The 17,682-nt window shown below is 30.7% G+C and overlaps 1 protein-coding gene across 1 annotated transcript in view; it reads left to right on the top strand.

Moving 5' to 3' along the window:
• The window catches only part of LOC129229733 (dolichyl pyrophosphate Man9GlcNAc2 alpha-1,3-glucosyltransferase-like), a 28,040-nt gene extending 18,205 nt beyond the window's left edge, over positions 1-9,835 (top strand). The window contains exons 9-14 of the mRNA XM_054864100.1: positions 518-603; positions 1,590-1,674; positions 1,842-1,912; positions 4,350-4,418; positions 6,025-6,166; positions 9,632-9,835. Of these exons, the coding sequence (XP_054720075.1) occupies positions 518-603; positions 1,590-1,674; positions 1,842-1,912; positions 4,350-4,418; positions 6,025-6,166; positions 9,632-9,835 (657 nt within the window). The remainder of the gene's footprint in view (positions 1-517; positions 604-1,589; positions 1,675-1,841; positions 1,913-4,349; positions 4,419-6,024; positions 6,167-9,631) is intronic.
• Positions 9,836-17,682: the final 7,847 nt, after the last annotated feature.

Genomic DNA, 17,682 nt, shown 5'->3' on the forward strand with positions numbered 1-17,682 from the left:
AAGATGAAGAAAGCTAAACATAGTATTTGTATTCTTCTAGCTAATATACTGTTCAAGAGTTACAGAAGTTAAAATAATTTTTATTATATTTTGACCTTTTACTTGTAGTATAAAATTATGTATTTTTTTAACCATATTTTAAAAAACTCAAAGATTGCTTTAAAGTTTTGATACTTTTTATTTCTTATTAGTGATAGTTAATATAACTATTAAATATATATTAAGGTTGCTTATAGGAATATGCTCACGAGTTATCAAATGCATTTTTTACCATTCATTTAAAAGCAAATAAATAATCTATATTTATTTTAGTTGATTTTAAGTTTTTTCTCTCTAAAACTATCTATTTTAATGTAGAAGTTAGGTCTTAAAAATTTACAAGCAGAATATTTTACAGAAATTGTTTTAAGCTGCAAGGAAATGCTTTCGCTCTGTTTAGATTCGAAAATTGATCTGAATATTGATAGCATTTTTTCTAGTATTTTCTCTAACAACTTGATGTTCTTATTGATTTCAGGATAAAGTTGCCAACATATGGTGTGTGCTATCTATTTTTATCAAGCTAAAAGCCTTGTTTTCAACTTCCAGTCTTGTTATCCTTAGGTAATTTTTTAAAAAAATTTTAATATTTTCTGAATCTTATGAGGGGGGGGGGGGTCTTGAACCACCCGAAGAAGGGCGGGATCAGTTGTCAGAATCTAATCAGATTTTAGTCTGTCTGAAGTGAATAGTTCTTCAATTGTTTTTGTTCTCACTGATTATTAGAGGAAAGTAGTTATCAGTAAGAAAGATATGCTACTATTTTTCAGTTTAAAATTTTTCGCTGAAAAATAGTAGCATACTTTTTTCAGTTAAAATTCAACATTGTAGAAAGTACAATTGTTTGGCAAAAAGTAGATTATAGTCTGTCTGAAGTGAATAGTTCTTCAATTGTTTTTGTTCTCACTGATTACTAGAGGAAAGTAGTTATCAGCAAGAAAGACATGCTACTATTTTTCAGTTTAAAATTTTTCGCTGAAAAATAGTAGCATACTTTCTTTTAACTAAAATTCAACTTCGTAGAAAGTACAATTGTTTGACAAAAAGTAGCAAACTCTTTTTGAAAAGTATTTTAGAGCGAATTAAAAAAAAGTAAATGAAGTATTTTTACCTTATGATTTTAACCTTGTCCATCAATAATTCAAAATTGCGTTAGTTGAATCTAACTTTTGACATCAAACTATTTAATTAATTTATTAAATCTAATTTATCAAAATATTGTTTAATTAGGCATTTTCAAATTTCTGGGGAAGACGTGGCACTGGCTATGATAAGACTTTGCTGACAGTTCCAAGGTTGATGCGATATTAAAGAGCCATGCATATCTATAGTTTAAGCACGTGTCAGCAACATAAAACGATTGAAACCCCATTTAACAAAATGACTATTTTTACTCCTAATATATAAATTTTATTCTTTCACTTTAAAAATATTTTAACTTTTCCTTTTGAATTTTTTTTTATTTGCATAGATTCTTGTTTCCCTCCAACTATGTTGTGTTATTGTGTATCAATAATCTTTAATGCATCAAATGTTTTGTTTCTTTACAGTACCACTAGTACTTTATTATCAACTTTGCCATCCTGCTTGATGCTGTTGAAGCATCCTAGTATTCATAAATTCAGACTTGCATTAGTAAGTACTGTACTGAAAATCTATTCCTTTCCCCTTTGCATTGGATAAGAATAACTTGCTTACAAATTGTTTTACTTTTATTTCCTCTTCTTCTTTCTTTTTTCCTTATTTTTCAATTCCACCAATGTTTGTTTGTATTTTTTTGATTGTTGTTTAACTCATTTTAGGTGAATAGTTCCTTAGCTTTCTTTTTGTGTTCTTTTCAAGTGCATGAAAAAAGCATATTATTACCAGCATTGTAAGTGATGATTTTTTAACAATTTATAGTTTATCTGTTATGAAAATGTATGCATGAAATTAATTCCATTTTTTTTTAAATCAAAAATTTGTTTTACTATTTCAAAATATTCTTGTGCCTTCCAAAATTTTTATTTAAGGGGAGCACCCCATCTGGAAAGCAGAAAAGCCAAGAATAGTTAATTTTATTTGATAGGAAAAGCTAGGGCAGGAATGAAACCTTTTCCACTTACTGTGTCAGTTAAATTGTGGTTTATTATATTCAATTGAGGCTTTTTTTTTTTTGTAAATCTTTTTAAAAAAATTTCTTTGATTTCAAACTATTGAATTACATTTCATGACTATATTTGGCTATTTAGTTCTCAACATGTATCAAATATAAGTTCCATAAAGAGTATTAAAAAGTATTTCAGTTTTATTTTAAGGTCAAATTTCCGAATGCAGACAACCTTTATTGTGAACAAAAAGAAAGAAAAAAGCAAATGCTAATTAAAAGCTTTAAATTTTTTTAGCACAAAAAATTAGATGTACTACCTCAATTAAAAATGTGTCATGGTATCTAATCCCCCCCCCCCCACAAATATTGTGTCTTTTTTAAGTCTGAACTTATTTTAATTTTTACTTTTTATATAACATTTTGATATGTAGTTTGTGCTCCCTCTTTATAATTCATTTCACTCATGTACTTTCCCCCAAAAAGTCGGTTTCCCCTACAGGGTGATGTGGAAGGGGGGCACTAGAGTACTGACCTTTTGTCCTGGATAATATTATAATAGAATTTATATATATATAATATAATAATATAATAGCCTTTGCTCTCTTTTGCTTTTGAGTCCGTCAATAATGTCCGTCTCTTTGACTTGAAAGTTGATTTTTTTTTTTTTTTTTGAAATAATGCATTTAGTAAATGTTAGTGAATAAAAAAAACATGTATTTGTGCTTGTGGTGACCCACCAAAGCACCTGCTTTGTGCCACAGGCTTGGCACTGCTGGGCTAAGGAATTATACCCTCCCCTCCTCATTCATAAACCCTTCTCCCAGTCATAATAACAAAGTCATAGTTCCAAAGTGAAAATGCTATCCCCTGCCCTCGAGTTCTGAATACATTGTTCTTGCTTATACTTTGTTCACTTGAAATGTTGATAGTTTAACATTGATATTGGAGTATGAACTCAGACATTGACTACATGTCCAAAACATGTTTGCGATTTTTAAAAAACATATGTATTTAAACTTCACTTGAACTAATTTTCATTGCTGTTGTTATGTTTTAAATCTAAACATACATGTCAACAATTTATGGGAATGATAAAATTATCAACATTTAAAGTCGCCAGTATAGTCTATATTTTAATAACAACAATTTTACTTTTTGCTGCCTTTTGAGAATTTTCTATTCAATTTCTTCTGAATTCTGGAACAGCATTCACTGAAACTTTTAGTGATACACAAGCGATGCCCACCTGGGAGGGGGGTCGTGGTGCAGACTGTGGCATTGAAAGAAGATGATTAGGGGGTGTTGTAGGGTATTTTTTCATTTGGGGGGGTTCTTTGCAATATTTAGGGGAGGGGTGCACGCTTGCTCTTAGAGGAGGTAAGCGCCGCTTAATGCACCACTATTGAAAGTCAACATTTTTTTCCCATTATAAGGTATGAAAGAAAATTTATTTTACCGTAAAAAACAGTTTAGTGTAAACTCATTTTAATAAGAAGAAATAATCTTTTGTAATTGACGTATTGTAGGGTATGCATTACGAGTTGTTTATGGTTTTTTCCTGTTTCAATAATATTTTTCTTCCGTTTGCTGTTTATATCAAAATGAGATCCATCATTGTAGGGGGGATTGAATGGAAATGTTTATTGTTCTAACAAAATACAAAGAAAGTCTGAAAAAAGTTATTTGTTTAATCGATATATATCCTGTTATTTGTCTTTGTCCTTTTGCTTTGATAGTTGCTGATTGAAATGTTCTCTCTCTCTCTCTCCCCCCCCCCATGAATACTAAAATGCATGAGCACACATTATTGTTTCCATTTATAGTTTTAAAAATCTAATTGCACTTCATCTTTGCTTGCCATTATTGTTTAAATGTGGTAATCAAACTTTAATGGTTTATTTTCATCAAAATCAATTGTAAGTAATAAAACTTTATTCTTAACTCTACCTAGTCAAGTTTTACTTATTAAATGACGTGTGGTGGGTATGTTATTTTATTAGAAAAAAAAAATAATTATGACCTTTGCAATTTTCCAAATTAAGTACTGTAGCCATTTGACATTTAAGTTATAATAATTGAAAGTAAAAGGACCAAACTTCTTTTACCTTCAAGTCTTCCTTGTGAATTTTCTATTATACATAATGTATGCTGTTAAATTTATTTTTGTAATTTAATGCATGTTTGTACATTTTCATGCATTTCATTTTTCCTTACAATTTAGGCCAATCTTGCTGTTACTTGAAGATCATCCTCTAGCCAGTACCTGGTTTGCAATTATTTCAACTTTTAGGTAGATATTTTTTTCAGTTTATATTTCAGTAATTATCTATATTTTCGTCCCATTGTTTTTATTATTACATTGGTGTTAAAAATAGTAATTTTATGTATTCTCATACCTTTTTTGTGTGCAGCTAGCATAATCTACTGATTTGCAAATACATTTAAAAATATATAAGTGCTATAAATTGGCAAAGTTTGTTTTATACTTATCAATTTCTGAACTTTTCAGGGGGAGGGTCGGTGAGTATAAATTCTATGCAAACCACATCAAGAACATTAAGCACCATGCCCACTTATATGTATATATGTAAATCCATTACTTTCTCAAAATCATTGGAAGGGGGGGGGGGGGGGGCATGGTTGAAGAGATGCAAAGTCAGCCAGCCTAGTCAGAAACTAGGGGGCTTGGAATCAGAGTTGCATAAGTTTTGATAGGTTTTATGAGATTGAAGCGGGGGGGGGGGGGGGGGCGTGGTTCCCTTTTAACCTCTCTAAATGGTGGGCCTGGATGTGTCACTAGATGATATCAGTTACACAACACCATGCATGAGTTATGTAAACCACCTTTGTGTTAGTTTTTTAAAAGATTGTAAATTTAGGCTTTAAATCAAGTAGTTTGTTTTAGGTTAGTTTTGATTGTGTCACTTCTATTGCTAATGTATGATACGTTGAAATTTTAATAATTTTTATGTAAATTTAAATTATTAAATTAAAGTCAAAATAATACGCTTAAAATCTTGATTGAAATTCATATTGCTTGTTCACAAATATTTTGTAATTATTTATTTTACTTTTAACTATTAAAATAAGATTAAAATGACATGCTTAAAATCTCCGAGATTTATATTTAATGAGTATTGTGTGTGCACAAGTATTTTGAAATTTATTTTTAGCATGAAAAATATCAAACCTTAATCAGTTTATGTTTCTGGCTCAACTAATATTTAGGAGCTCTCAAAGCAAGTGTGTTGCCTTTTTATATTTTTTAAAAGGTCAAACTTGATACATGTTTTTTTTTTAAATTGTTTTTAAATTCATGTTATACACAATCTAGTAGATTAATTTGAAAATAAGCATAATCATACTAACGATGTTGAATAGAATTTCATGTTGCTTATTTTCACTTTTTGGGTCATTCCATTTAAAATTACCCCCCCCCCCCCTTAAAAAAAAAGAGAGAAACATAATTTTCTCCTTGACCATCAGAAATCACGTCTTTGGTTTTTTTTTTTTTGTGATATAAAAGAAATCTTGTATTTTAAAGTTGATGAGTTTAATTTTTGAAATTTGGTAGTGGGGGGGGGGGGGGTTGAGCTGTTCCTTGAAATATTTTGTTTTACTGTAGCAAAAATATTGTAAATTTGTTTCAAACCACCTTTTTTCACAAAAATAAGTCTGCTTTTTATTTTAAAGCTGGCATAAGTAATATAAACTTAGGACTCAATGCCTCTAATTATGTTAAAGGTCATTTCATTAGTATAATCTTCAGTAGATAAATATAAAGTATTACTTTTTAACATTTATAAATTGTGTTACTTGTAGTTAGAAACATGCTTGTAAGATTGAATTTTAAAGTTTAAAAAACCATTTAAAAGAAATCCTATATTTCCTCCTAGCCTTGTGCCTTTGCTGGCGAAGGATGGTTTGATTATTCCGTACGTTGCCCTAAGTTCCTTGTTTCTCATTGGAGTTATGAGAGCTTATGAAGAGTTGCTGTTGTCATTTAAAAGTAAACAGACTTCAGTTGCAAGTCTCCTTGTAAGTATGTTTTAGATTAATTACATTTCATTTAAAAAATTGGACAGCTTATGATGTCATACTCACTCACACACACAAATACTTTTAACACCTCTTCTTGTGTATTGAATGATACTGCCATGGAAAGGTAAAGAGCAGTATCTGCAGAAATGACTTTTTTGAGATATTTGAAGGAAGGCATTTCGGATTCCAAAGTCATCTTTTGGAAATCGTCATTTTTTCGTGCTTAATTTTCAGCGGAAACCAAATAAACAAGCTTGTGCAAAAAACTAAAATTCAGTAAATGATAAAAATGCAAAAAAAATGGTAAATGGTTTTTACCGTCCGAAAGCATCTTAAACTGTCCTAAAGTGGACTAAATCTAAAGGGATCTAATTTTAATAAACTTGTATTTACTGCAATATTTGTAATGTATAAATATTTATTTCTATTAGTGTTCTCTGAAATTTTCATTGGAAGAAATATTTTACTTAAAAAACTCGCCAACTGTATTGCATAAAAATTTTGTTTTGTAAGATTTGGTAGCGTTGTGAAATGAAACTCACAATACTACCAAGAAAACTAACTTCAGTTCCATTGATAACTCAAAGGAATGAAATCTATTAAATGTGTAATATTTAGGTGCAAAAAAAAAGCTGAATTTGTTTCATGGTTTTTGCATCTAAGTTGTACACAATGGTTTACCAGATATATTTTTTTTTAATCATAAATTAAAAAATAATTTGATGATTAAATGTAAGCACTTATATTTTAAAACTTGAACAACTTTTTTTTTAATTCATATTTTTAATATAATACCTTATGTAACTACCATAAACAAACACGGTAGTAACTTGCTGATTTTTAAAAACACATTTTTGGCATTTTCCTAGTCTAGATTGCTAGACTACTTTTAGATCTTGAAATTGTGCAGTAGTCAAGAGAAGAAAATCTTCACGAAGTTGTAAAAAGTCTTAATTATCTTTTTTGTTCAGTTGAGAAATTGTCATGTATTGCATTTAAGTCTATGATAGCACTATTTTTGAACACTTTCATTTGCTTACATGCATAAATATAGGAAAATTTGGTTGATATTATTTTTTTAAAAAATATTTATGCTTATGTAAACAAAATGAAATTTTTAATGAAGAATTCAACTTCTATGTAACTAGACTAGAATCAGCTACATAAATAAGTTATACATAGATATACTTGTACACATTGAATAAATGTTCAATATAAAACATTACCTTTCTACATTTTATTCTGTTTTTGATTTTTTTTCTAAAATGCAATTTCTCGAAAAATATTGTTTTGGACACAAGGGTTTCAGACAGGAAAAAAACAATTGTTTTTACCGTAATGTTCAAAACTTAGCTAACCCTGATTGTAGCACCATCTTATCTCCATCCTCTTATTTTGTACATAGTACTGATGGGGAAAGAAAATCTCCAGTACCTTGATGTGATACTGTTAGCATCTGGCCACAGGGCTCCCAGACCTAGACTTAACAAGCACCTATTCTGCATGTACTCAGTACACATTTTTCAGTTTTGAGCCTTGGAATTGAGAACTGGGCTACTTATGGCCACCCCAATGAAAGATGAGACATTCAAGAAAAAACTAAAAACAAATTGCTAGTTTTCTGACATGCAACTTGGCAGAGAACAGTTAAAGTTCTTGAAGAGGGCAAAGAAAGAATGTCCCTACTTCACACGATTATTATTATTATTTTTTTTTTTTTTTTTTTCAATTTTTAAGAGATTTCAAAAAAAAAAAACTCCTCACAGGAGTTGTGACGTTATCTGTGAATTTTCCCGACAGTTAAAAACTAGACATGAAGTCTGCAATTTTTGTTGTTTTTTCTTGCAGTGTAGCAAAAAATGTACGTAGAGTATTGTTCCAATTTTAGGCGATTACATACCGTATCAACTAATTTATTTCATTGTTCGATGTTTCATTGGCTTATCACAGCTCCTTTTATTCATTCATTATTTGATCAGGTGATCATCAAAGCTTTCAAATGTTAATCCCGAAGAGAACTGACCAAAAATCTAAGAAAAACCAAACATGGTTCCTTTATAATTTCTTTTAAAATGCGCCTTCACAAAATCTAAAAGTCTTGCACACATTACAGAGGAGCAGAAAATTTTCCTCTTCACATTATTTTTAGTTAATAATTATTCCAGAAAAAGTGTGTTAAGTACAAATTTAGAAGGTTATTTTAATGAATAATTAACAATATTTGTATATAACTTCTGGTGTGTTATAATAATTTCTCTTTAAAATAGTAAAATTTTAAATGGCTATAAATTTATCATAAACTGAGTTTTTTGACTTATGGGGGGGGGGGGTGGGGGGGGCATAGACAAAACTATTTTTCTTAGATCCAATTAATTTTAGAGAAAGATGGGTGTAATATTACAGATTGTCTTTATTTTGCATCTGTTCAATAATAGTTCGTGGAAAGTGGAAATGAATATTTAAATGTTGCATGATGCCACGTGCATAGAAGCCAACCTTAAGAGCAGAAAATTAGGGAGACTCAGACTTTAAATTAGGGAGACTTTGTATGAATTAATTTACCAAAAAAGAAAAGTTGAATGCATGTGGAATTTTTTAAATATTCATAGGGATTTTTTAAATAAACCTGTCCAGGAACCCAAATGCGGAAATTGAGATTACTATTATTACTTTTCTTAAAGTTGAAAGAAGGACAACTTTCAGGTTTAAAAAAATGCTTTAAACTAGGCAAAAGTTTGTTTTCTCTTATAGTGATAATAAACATGCTTAGCAACAGGTAAAAATTTAGGAAATTCAGAGGAAAATCGGGAATGTTTTAAATACATGTTGTATACCTGCCACTTTGAGGGGGCAGAAGGAGGAAAACAACTCAACAGTGGGTGTGGTCCTGAAAGAGGGGTGCGGTCATCAGGTGACTTCTCATAATCTTTCGGGGGGGGGGGGGTATTTTTAGGATGACGTCGTGGGGATTTCTCATAGTCTTTCAGGGAGTATGTTTAAGCTGACATCACATGATTTCTTGTTAATCTTTCATGTGGTATTTTTAGAATGGGACATCATCTATGATGTCGCACTTTTAAACAACGCCATCTTAGATCATCCACTGTCTTGTACTGCATCATAAGACATGTTAATCCATGTATTAGCTTTAATTGCTTACTTTAATTATTTCGTTTTAATCATTTGAGATAAAAATTTTAAAAAGTGTCGAAATGAAATCAATATGTTTCAAACAGGATCTAACATATACTTATGTATGAAAAGGTTCTTTTTTTTTTTTTTGCGATTGTGATTGCTTCACTGTAGGGATATTTTTCTGAAATTTCTAATCACACTGAATAATCTCTTTATTAAGAAAATTTTGTTGCTTTTATGAATCTTCCTAGGCAGTTATGCACCTGTACTTTTTTAGTAGCTTTTTCTCACATGGATAAAAAAAACTTATCAATCTTATCTCCTTAGTTTTGCCTTTCTCTTTCTGGCTGCCTGCTCCTGGTCTTCTCAATGTTCACCGTTCAGCAACCGGCACGTTATCCCCACCTCCATGTACTCTTAAACTGCGTTTATTCTGCCATCCATTTCATTGGATTTGCCATTTATTTCAATTACTTGCAGTTTAGAGAGAAGCCGTGGACAATTTATAAAGAAAAAAATAAGGTCAAGTAACAAATGTGTTCGTTGATGTGATTGAAGATCCACGATTCTTTCAAATTCCTTTGGAAATAATCATTCATTCATAAGTGTTTGCTGATTGAAATGCAATGGTAAATTGATGCTTTTATAATTTTGTTTTTCAGTAGAACCAGTAATGTTGTTGGGGGGGGGGGGGGAGTACTGTAAAAATAATTTAAAAATTATGTAATTTGGTTTCAAAACCATTTTTCTTTTGCTGAGTCCTCCAAATCTTTTTTAGTTTCCTAGACATATTTTTGTAAAGTCTTAAGCAGGCAAAGCAGCTTCAAACACATTTCTTGATTCAAAACCTGATAATGATGTAATGTTCATAAAGCAATGTACAAATGACGGAGAAAATCGGGCTTGGGTGAATTTGACAACAATAAACGGCCAATAACATTAACCATCATATTAAGCAGATTCAACTATTTGGGATGCCTGGCAGAAAAGAAAATTAGATCATTAAGAAATGAATCATTAATTAGCAAATGCACCGTTAAAGTGTTCTTACTTAAATGGGCTCATTTTTATCTTACCGTATATACTCGCGTATAGGTCGATCTCGCATATAAGTCGACCCCCTCTTTTTCAGAGAAAAAATCCAGAAAAAATCTAAAACCCGCGTATAAGTCGACTCCCATACTTTCCAAAAACATCGTGTGAATTATTTTCAAAGAAACTTCAAAATAATGAACACATTTATTTACAAATAAAATAGGAATTAAATAGGAAAACATTTCTAAAAGCCTTCAAACTCGGATTCCGAGTCGGACGCAAAAAAAAGTTCATTAAAGTCCGCTTACGTCATCAACCGCGTCATCGTATACATCGGCGGCTGCGGAATCGTCAATGATATCAGAGTTTGAATCGCTGTCGGCACTAAGAAAACAGGAGACAGAAGTGCGCACGTGCCGTGGGCCACGCACGTGCTTTGAAAAGATATGATTAAGCAAGTATGTTGCCACTCTTAAAACAAAAAGTATACCAGTTAATTATTTGAATGGCGTGACAGTTGACGATAAATATTTTCATACGTTTCACGATATTTGTTAATTGCTGATTTGATCCTTAATAAAGAGGAATAAAATTATCTTTATTTATGTGTATTATTTAGGTTTTTTTTTAGTTATTATTTTTGTATAAGTTTACTTTTTCACACGATCAACTGATCAGCAACTACCTGTAACCGTACATCGGCATTTCTCGTAGCTTCCCGGCTCTCGTTGATTGGAAAAAAATTTTCGGAAAATTTGACCCACGTATAAGTCGACTCCCCTTCCTTTGATCTCATTTTTTGGACAAAATTTCTCGACTTATACGTGAGTATATACGGTAATCATAATTTTATTCATTAATAGCAGAGTTGATTTTCAGCAATTTCTAAAAGGATTTTATTATGAAGGTCAGAAAATTTAACTATGACCACAAAACTAAAAAAAATCCAATTCATTGTGAACTTGTTTTAAATTATGTGAAGTATATATATATATATAAATATATATATATATATATATATATATATATATATATATATATATATATATATATATATATATATATATATATTTTTAATATTACTTGCTACTATGCATGAAAGTGAATGTTTATTTTCTGTCTCTAAATTTATTTTTAAATTTATCAGCTATCATATGATCTCCTATCGTTGACTCAGAGCAACAGTAAGATATCTAATCCCAGAAATAACACTAAGATATCTCATAGTGCATAGTTTTTGTCAACATGAAATCTTTTGTGTTATGCCATTCATATGGCAGTAATTTGTCCTGCTAAAGTTGAATCTTATATATTGTACTTGAAATGTATCCTAATTTATTGATCTCAACTTTGGCCTGTTCCTAAGAATTTCTTATTACACATGAAGAATATTCATTGTACAGTGAATCAAAAAAAAAAAATGTCCTTTTAAAAAGTATTCTTGCTCCATTTCGTGTAAAATTAAAATCTATTATGTAATACTAGTGGTATCCGCATGGCTTTGCCGGGTAGTAGAAAATTAAAAGTAATTTGGTTTGCCTGTATATTTACAAATAATGAATGATGAATTTCTCACCAATTTGCTACGTTCATTTGCATACCATGTTATGGTTTGACGTTATGACAATGTCGTAATTTAATCGTCCACAGTGCGGTAATTTGCTCGGTAAAATGTTCTTAAAATTGGAATAGAAAAGAACAAATTCGATTTTTAAAAAATCGCTTCAAGGTGCACACCCCCATGCTACAAACTAATTCTGTGCCAAATTTGGTCAAAATCGGCCGAATGGTTTGAACAGTATGCACGTCACAGAGAGACATTCCGACAGAGACAAACTTTGAGCTTTATTATTAGTAAAGAAAATTTAGGTGAAAAACCCAATGGTGTCTCAAAACTGAATGCTCAGGAAAGCAAGCTATCCATATTTTAGACCCTGACTCAAAAACAGGAATGAATCTAGAGGGTTACTTGATCCCCCCCCCCCTTATCCCAAACTATGTTTTGGGGACTTATATTTTGAAAAAATTATCCCAGACCTCCTGCATAAGCCCAAAACGACACCTATGACCCCCTTTGAACCCAGAAGCTGGATCTACCCTTGCTCAGAAAATAAAAAAAGTTATTGTATTTTACTATATTGGGCACGTTTCCCCCCCCCCCTCCCCCCACACACACACTTTGCTTTATCAATAGCAGTGAAAACATACTTAGGTTTGATAGGGAATAAAAAAGTATTGATTGGCAGCGATGTGTGATCTGCAAATGTTACTTTTTTTAATGCTATCCAATATATGGTATGCTAACGGATAAGCTGAATAAATCATATTATTTAAAAATTTTTTTTTTTTTTTTTTTTTGCAAATATACTTCATATTGTATACTAATCGGAAAATAAATAGAAGTATTGTATGGCACATGGTAAGTGTATTGTGTTTTCGACAACTAATAGCCAAAATGTAGACAATTTTAGGCATTTAAACATTAAATAGAAAAATTAATTGCATATATATTTTTCAAATTCTTTTTTAATGAATTAGAAAAGTTCCAAGTTTTGGGTCTTCAAAATTGCAGTCCCATACTGTACATCAAGAGGCTTTTTTTTTTTTAATTTTTTTTTTTAACATCCGAATAAGAATCAATTCCTTTGTAACAAGCAGATATGTAGTAAATAGTCCATTTCCTCTCCTAAATTTAATCAACATGAAACAAAAACTTGCGTGATCTAATCACACAACTTCATCAGACTTCAAAGTAATGTTTTGACAAAGACTCTGTCTTTGACAAAGACCCTTAAGGAGAAATTGTATGGGGTCTTGTCATAACAGACATAGTTGCATATTCCACAGCACAAATGCTTTGTTTGATCATCTTGAGAAGTTTGAAAGTATTTCAATCAAGACTTGATTTATCTAATGGCAATCCATATCTTTTACACTTCAGACTTCAGACCCTGTGCACCTTGAAGAAAAATAAAAAGGATGCAATCTTTTTCAGATGCACTGTACTATTTTTTTATGATTGTGTTTTACCAAAGGTTTATAAAAAGCACACATGCTTTTATTATTTTAAGTGCAATGTATATTGCCACCTTGATGTTCCATTTGTGTGTGTGTGTCATTATTGATTTTTCTCCTTTGCATCAAACTTATATTTAAAAAGATTATTGCAGTTTTTAGCCTAGTCAGTATTTTAAATTCAGCTTATAACCAGGTTTAATTTTTTTTTTTTTTCATTAAAGATAAGAATTATTTGACCAGGAACAGAAATGTTCTGTTCTGAAATTTCACTGAACAATCTTTAATGCTGTTATTTACGAATCGATTAGCTAGTTTAGTTTTATAACATAGTTTGTAGGGCTCATTTTTGTTTAAAAAAATTAAAAGTTTTGCTAAAATCTTTTTAAATAGGTTGTAGTTAAAAGGTTGAGTCCCTCCTGCCTTCCAAGTTTGAATAAAAAATGGGGGGGGGGGGGGAGGATAAAACTGTTGATATTTGGTGTTGTATAAATCAACCAATTATGGAAGCAGTTCTATAGTTTATGACTTTTGTTGTTAAAAAGAGAGTTTTTAATCACTGAAATATCATAAGTGCAATAAAATTGGAAGTTAAAAATCATTTGACTGTCCTTGCTGTTTAACAATGTCTTCATTTCAGTACAATACTACCCAAATAAGACTACCAAATAGTTTAGTGAAATGTCTGTACCTCAGAGCCAGAACAATGTAAGTCACAAATTCACTACTTTACAAGAGAGAGGGAAAACATTTGTCTCACGCATGCAAGGAATCGGACGTGTGGTCTTTTAACACTGGTAAAAATTACAAAGTTTTTTTTTTTTTTAGAATTCTGTTCAGGTGGCTCGATGCAGAATAGGATTCAACATGCAATGCACTAATAAACATAAAATCACAATTTTTGGGCTTTTGCTTGGCTGGATCTGAGGACTATAAAGGAAATTTTGTAATGCTATATGTTGTACGTGAAATACACCGCCAGCTCAGTCAATTCCGCCGAGGACTGCAGTTTCGTGCTTATTAGCACTCATCAGCCCGGCATAGGAAAGTGACTGAGCTGGAGATGGAAAAACCTCTTAAGGAAGCCAAGAGTGCGAAACAAACTGGTAGCTAATATAGAATTAGCAGACCAGACGAGTGACCAAAACAATGGTTCGGTTCAACGCGAATATTGAAGGCAAGGCAGGTATATTCAGTAAGTTACCGCCCTATTGCCAGGACAGAAATACGTGAAACACACCGCCAGCTCAGTCAAGCAAAGTCAGAAATACGTGAAACACACCGCCAGCTCAGTCGATTGACTGAGCTGGCGGTGTGTTTCACGTATTTCTGTCTTTGCCCTGGCAATAGGGCGGTAACTTACTGGCTATATGTTGTAGTCAGGGTCCCTTCAAACTTAAATTTCTGAGAGGGGGAAATTTACCGAATGATAAAATCTGAATATGCACATATAACAAAAAGGGACTTTCGAGCATTTAAAAATTGCAATTTTGTCTCCAAATTTTCCGAATTTTAGGCAAAATTTGCTGAATAAACTCATTTTTGGGTGGTCACAGTGACCTCCTGTCAGGGTGCCCCTGGTTGTAGGCAAACATTCAGAAAAGAGCCAGAATGTTTTGTGCAATTTTGTTTCTCTTTTATACATTAAAAAAGTGCAAGTAGTTATGATCAAAATATTTTAGGACGTTGTTGTATAGGAAATATAGATACACATATATTTTTATGCATCTGTTTGTATGTATGTAAATCAAAAGATTTTGTTATGCATATGCTGCAGACATTTTCATTCTAAAATGTTAACAAAAACCTTTTTGCATCAGTTTTCTTCAAATGTAGTGTTTTGTTAATTCTATAATGTTTCGAAGGAGAAAAAAAATATTGTTGCTTAAATGTAGAAGTGTGTCTTTAAAAATGACTGGGTTAATGTTATTTGTGGTTAAATCATGAATTGAAACAAAGGTGCCTTTCATACATGTAAAGTATCTTTGCATATTCAGCTTTGTGTTTGGTTTGTATAGTTTGTGTTGTAAAGTTTGTCAAAGAAAAGATGAGGGAAGATTGAAAAATGTGTCTCCAATGTACAGGGTTGGCAAAAACCGGGGGGTTTTTTTAAAAAGCCCATGGACCCAGGGTTTTTTGGGTTTTTTTAAATAAAACCCAAAAAAACCCAACTAAAGCTGGGTTTTTTAAAAGAAATGTGGGGTTTTTTTTTCTTTTTTAAAGGAAAATGTGGGGGTACTTGTAGCATATTGTAGCGTAAGTATATGGACAAAGCGCAAAAAATTATCTTGGGGTAAAAAAAAAGCTGGAAAACTAGTAAAGATTCAGCGTTTTCTGAAGAAAAGTATAAAAGACAACAAAACCCAAGAATGGTGAAGTTTCAGATTTTTTAGTTTCCATGATTACCAACAGTTAAGGCAAAGTTACTTCTCGAGTGATAAAATCTATTGTTCGTTTTTTAATTACTACATTTTTTTTTTTTTTGCATTTTACTTTATTGTATTTCATTTTGTTATGTAAAACTACTGTAGAACCTCAAGTAGTTTAAATCCCTTTTTACTGAATTCCAGCATCATCAAGACATTTCTTTAAACTTTGTTGCCTGTTTTACTATTTCTGTGTACAGAGTAAGAAATATTAAACTTTTTGGTAAGATAATGAAAATACTGTACATCCTATTCTGTTTTCTGTCTGACCGTTTGAGAAACCTGTTAATTTCTAAAAAATATACCTTGTTTGTATGAGATTTGTGACGTTTTTGTTTGCAGAAAATAATTCACATGAAAGCCTTTTAGCTAGAGTAGTATCCTCTGTATAATCTACAAATATTGAAAAAATCAGACGTGATAGGACTTAGTCAAGATAATTTAAGTTATTTATTGACCAGTTAAAGGAAAAAGTTAAACATATTTATTTAAAATCTTTGAAGTATTTTTTTAAATGCCGTCAAGAGTTAAGAAATACTATTTAAATTCAAAATTCATTTTTTTTTATGTCCATTGTCTGTGGTAAAGAACAAAAAAAAATAATAATAATAAGTTTAAATTGTGAAAGCATTCAAATTAATCAATTTTTTTTAAACTTCTCGGAAAATTTAAAAAAACCCAAAAGTGGGCTAAATAATGGGTTTTTTTAAATGGTTTTTTTAAAAAAACCCATTGGGTCCAATCCGGCCAACCCTGCTAATGTATGACGCCCTATTTTCAATCATTGAATCTAACCTAAGCAGAGTTTAACTGTAAGTTATTTTTGCTTGAACTGATCTGTCCAATCATGTTCAGTTTCTATTAACCTGTAATTTTGTTATTTTAGCCCTATCTTCTTTTATTTTTACATTTATTATTATGGAATTAATCAGGCAATGTTAACTTATATCATTTGAGTAGTGAGAAAAGTGTGAATGAATAATAAAATTATAACTTTCCATCTGAAGTTTTGAATTTTCCATACCACTTGTTAAATGCTTAAATTCCTTTCTCCATCTTTTTTGAGCATTTTCATATTCTTGAAGCCAACGAAAACAAGATAGTCGAAAATTCTTCATCTGCATCTGAATTTCCGATAATTTTCAATCCACTTCTTCCAAATCTTTTAATATAACAATTTTTACTTTTCCTGCCCTTCTTTCAAATCAATTTTTCTTATGAGCACCTTTAAATAACTCACAATTTTTTTTCTAAATTTAATAATTAAGTTACACTTTGCCATACCCATTCTTTCCATCGTTTTTGGTCAAAAGACAAAATGCACGAATTTAAGAGAAAAGAAACCTGTTGAATATATTTTTGTTTTGGACTCAGAACTTAATTAACAATCAAAAGAGTTCCAATCAAATTTTACTGTATAATTACGTACAAATTTTTTATGATGAAACTTAGATTGAGCATAAAAGATGTACATGCTATTAAAATTGTTATTAAAATTCATTTGAATCAAAGTGTCTAATCAAATGAAGTTTAGTGCAAATGTTTTGTCTATTGTATGTGTATTTGTAATTTGATTCCTTTTTTTTTTTCCTGTATTTCCATTTCTAATGAAAAAATTATTTTTAGATTGGCTGACTGTCACTATTTATCTATTAATTCCAGTTAGCATTTTGCATTGCACATGTTATTAACGTTCTGTAATATTGTAAAAAATATATATTAATTTTACTAAATATGTTAACTTGTTCAAAGTATCTTGAATATTAATATCCTAAATTTCAATCACTCTTATTTAGTTTTTGCCTTTGCTATCAGTTTTAAAAAATACTATGTTTATTTTTTATATACATATTTTTAAATCATATGTCATAAATCATAAAAAAAATTTAAAATCAAAGTTGG

This window comes from Uloborus diversus, chromosome 9 (genome assembly GCF_026930045.1).
Source record: "Uloborus diversus isolate 005 chromosome 9, Udiv.v.3.1, whole genome shotgun sequence".
NCBI lineage: Eukaryota > Metazoa > Arthropoda > Arachnida > Araneae > Uloboridae > Uloborus > Uloborus diversus.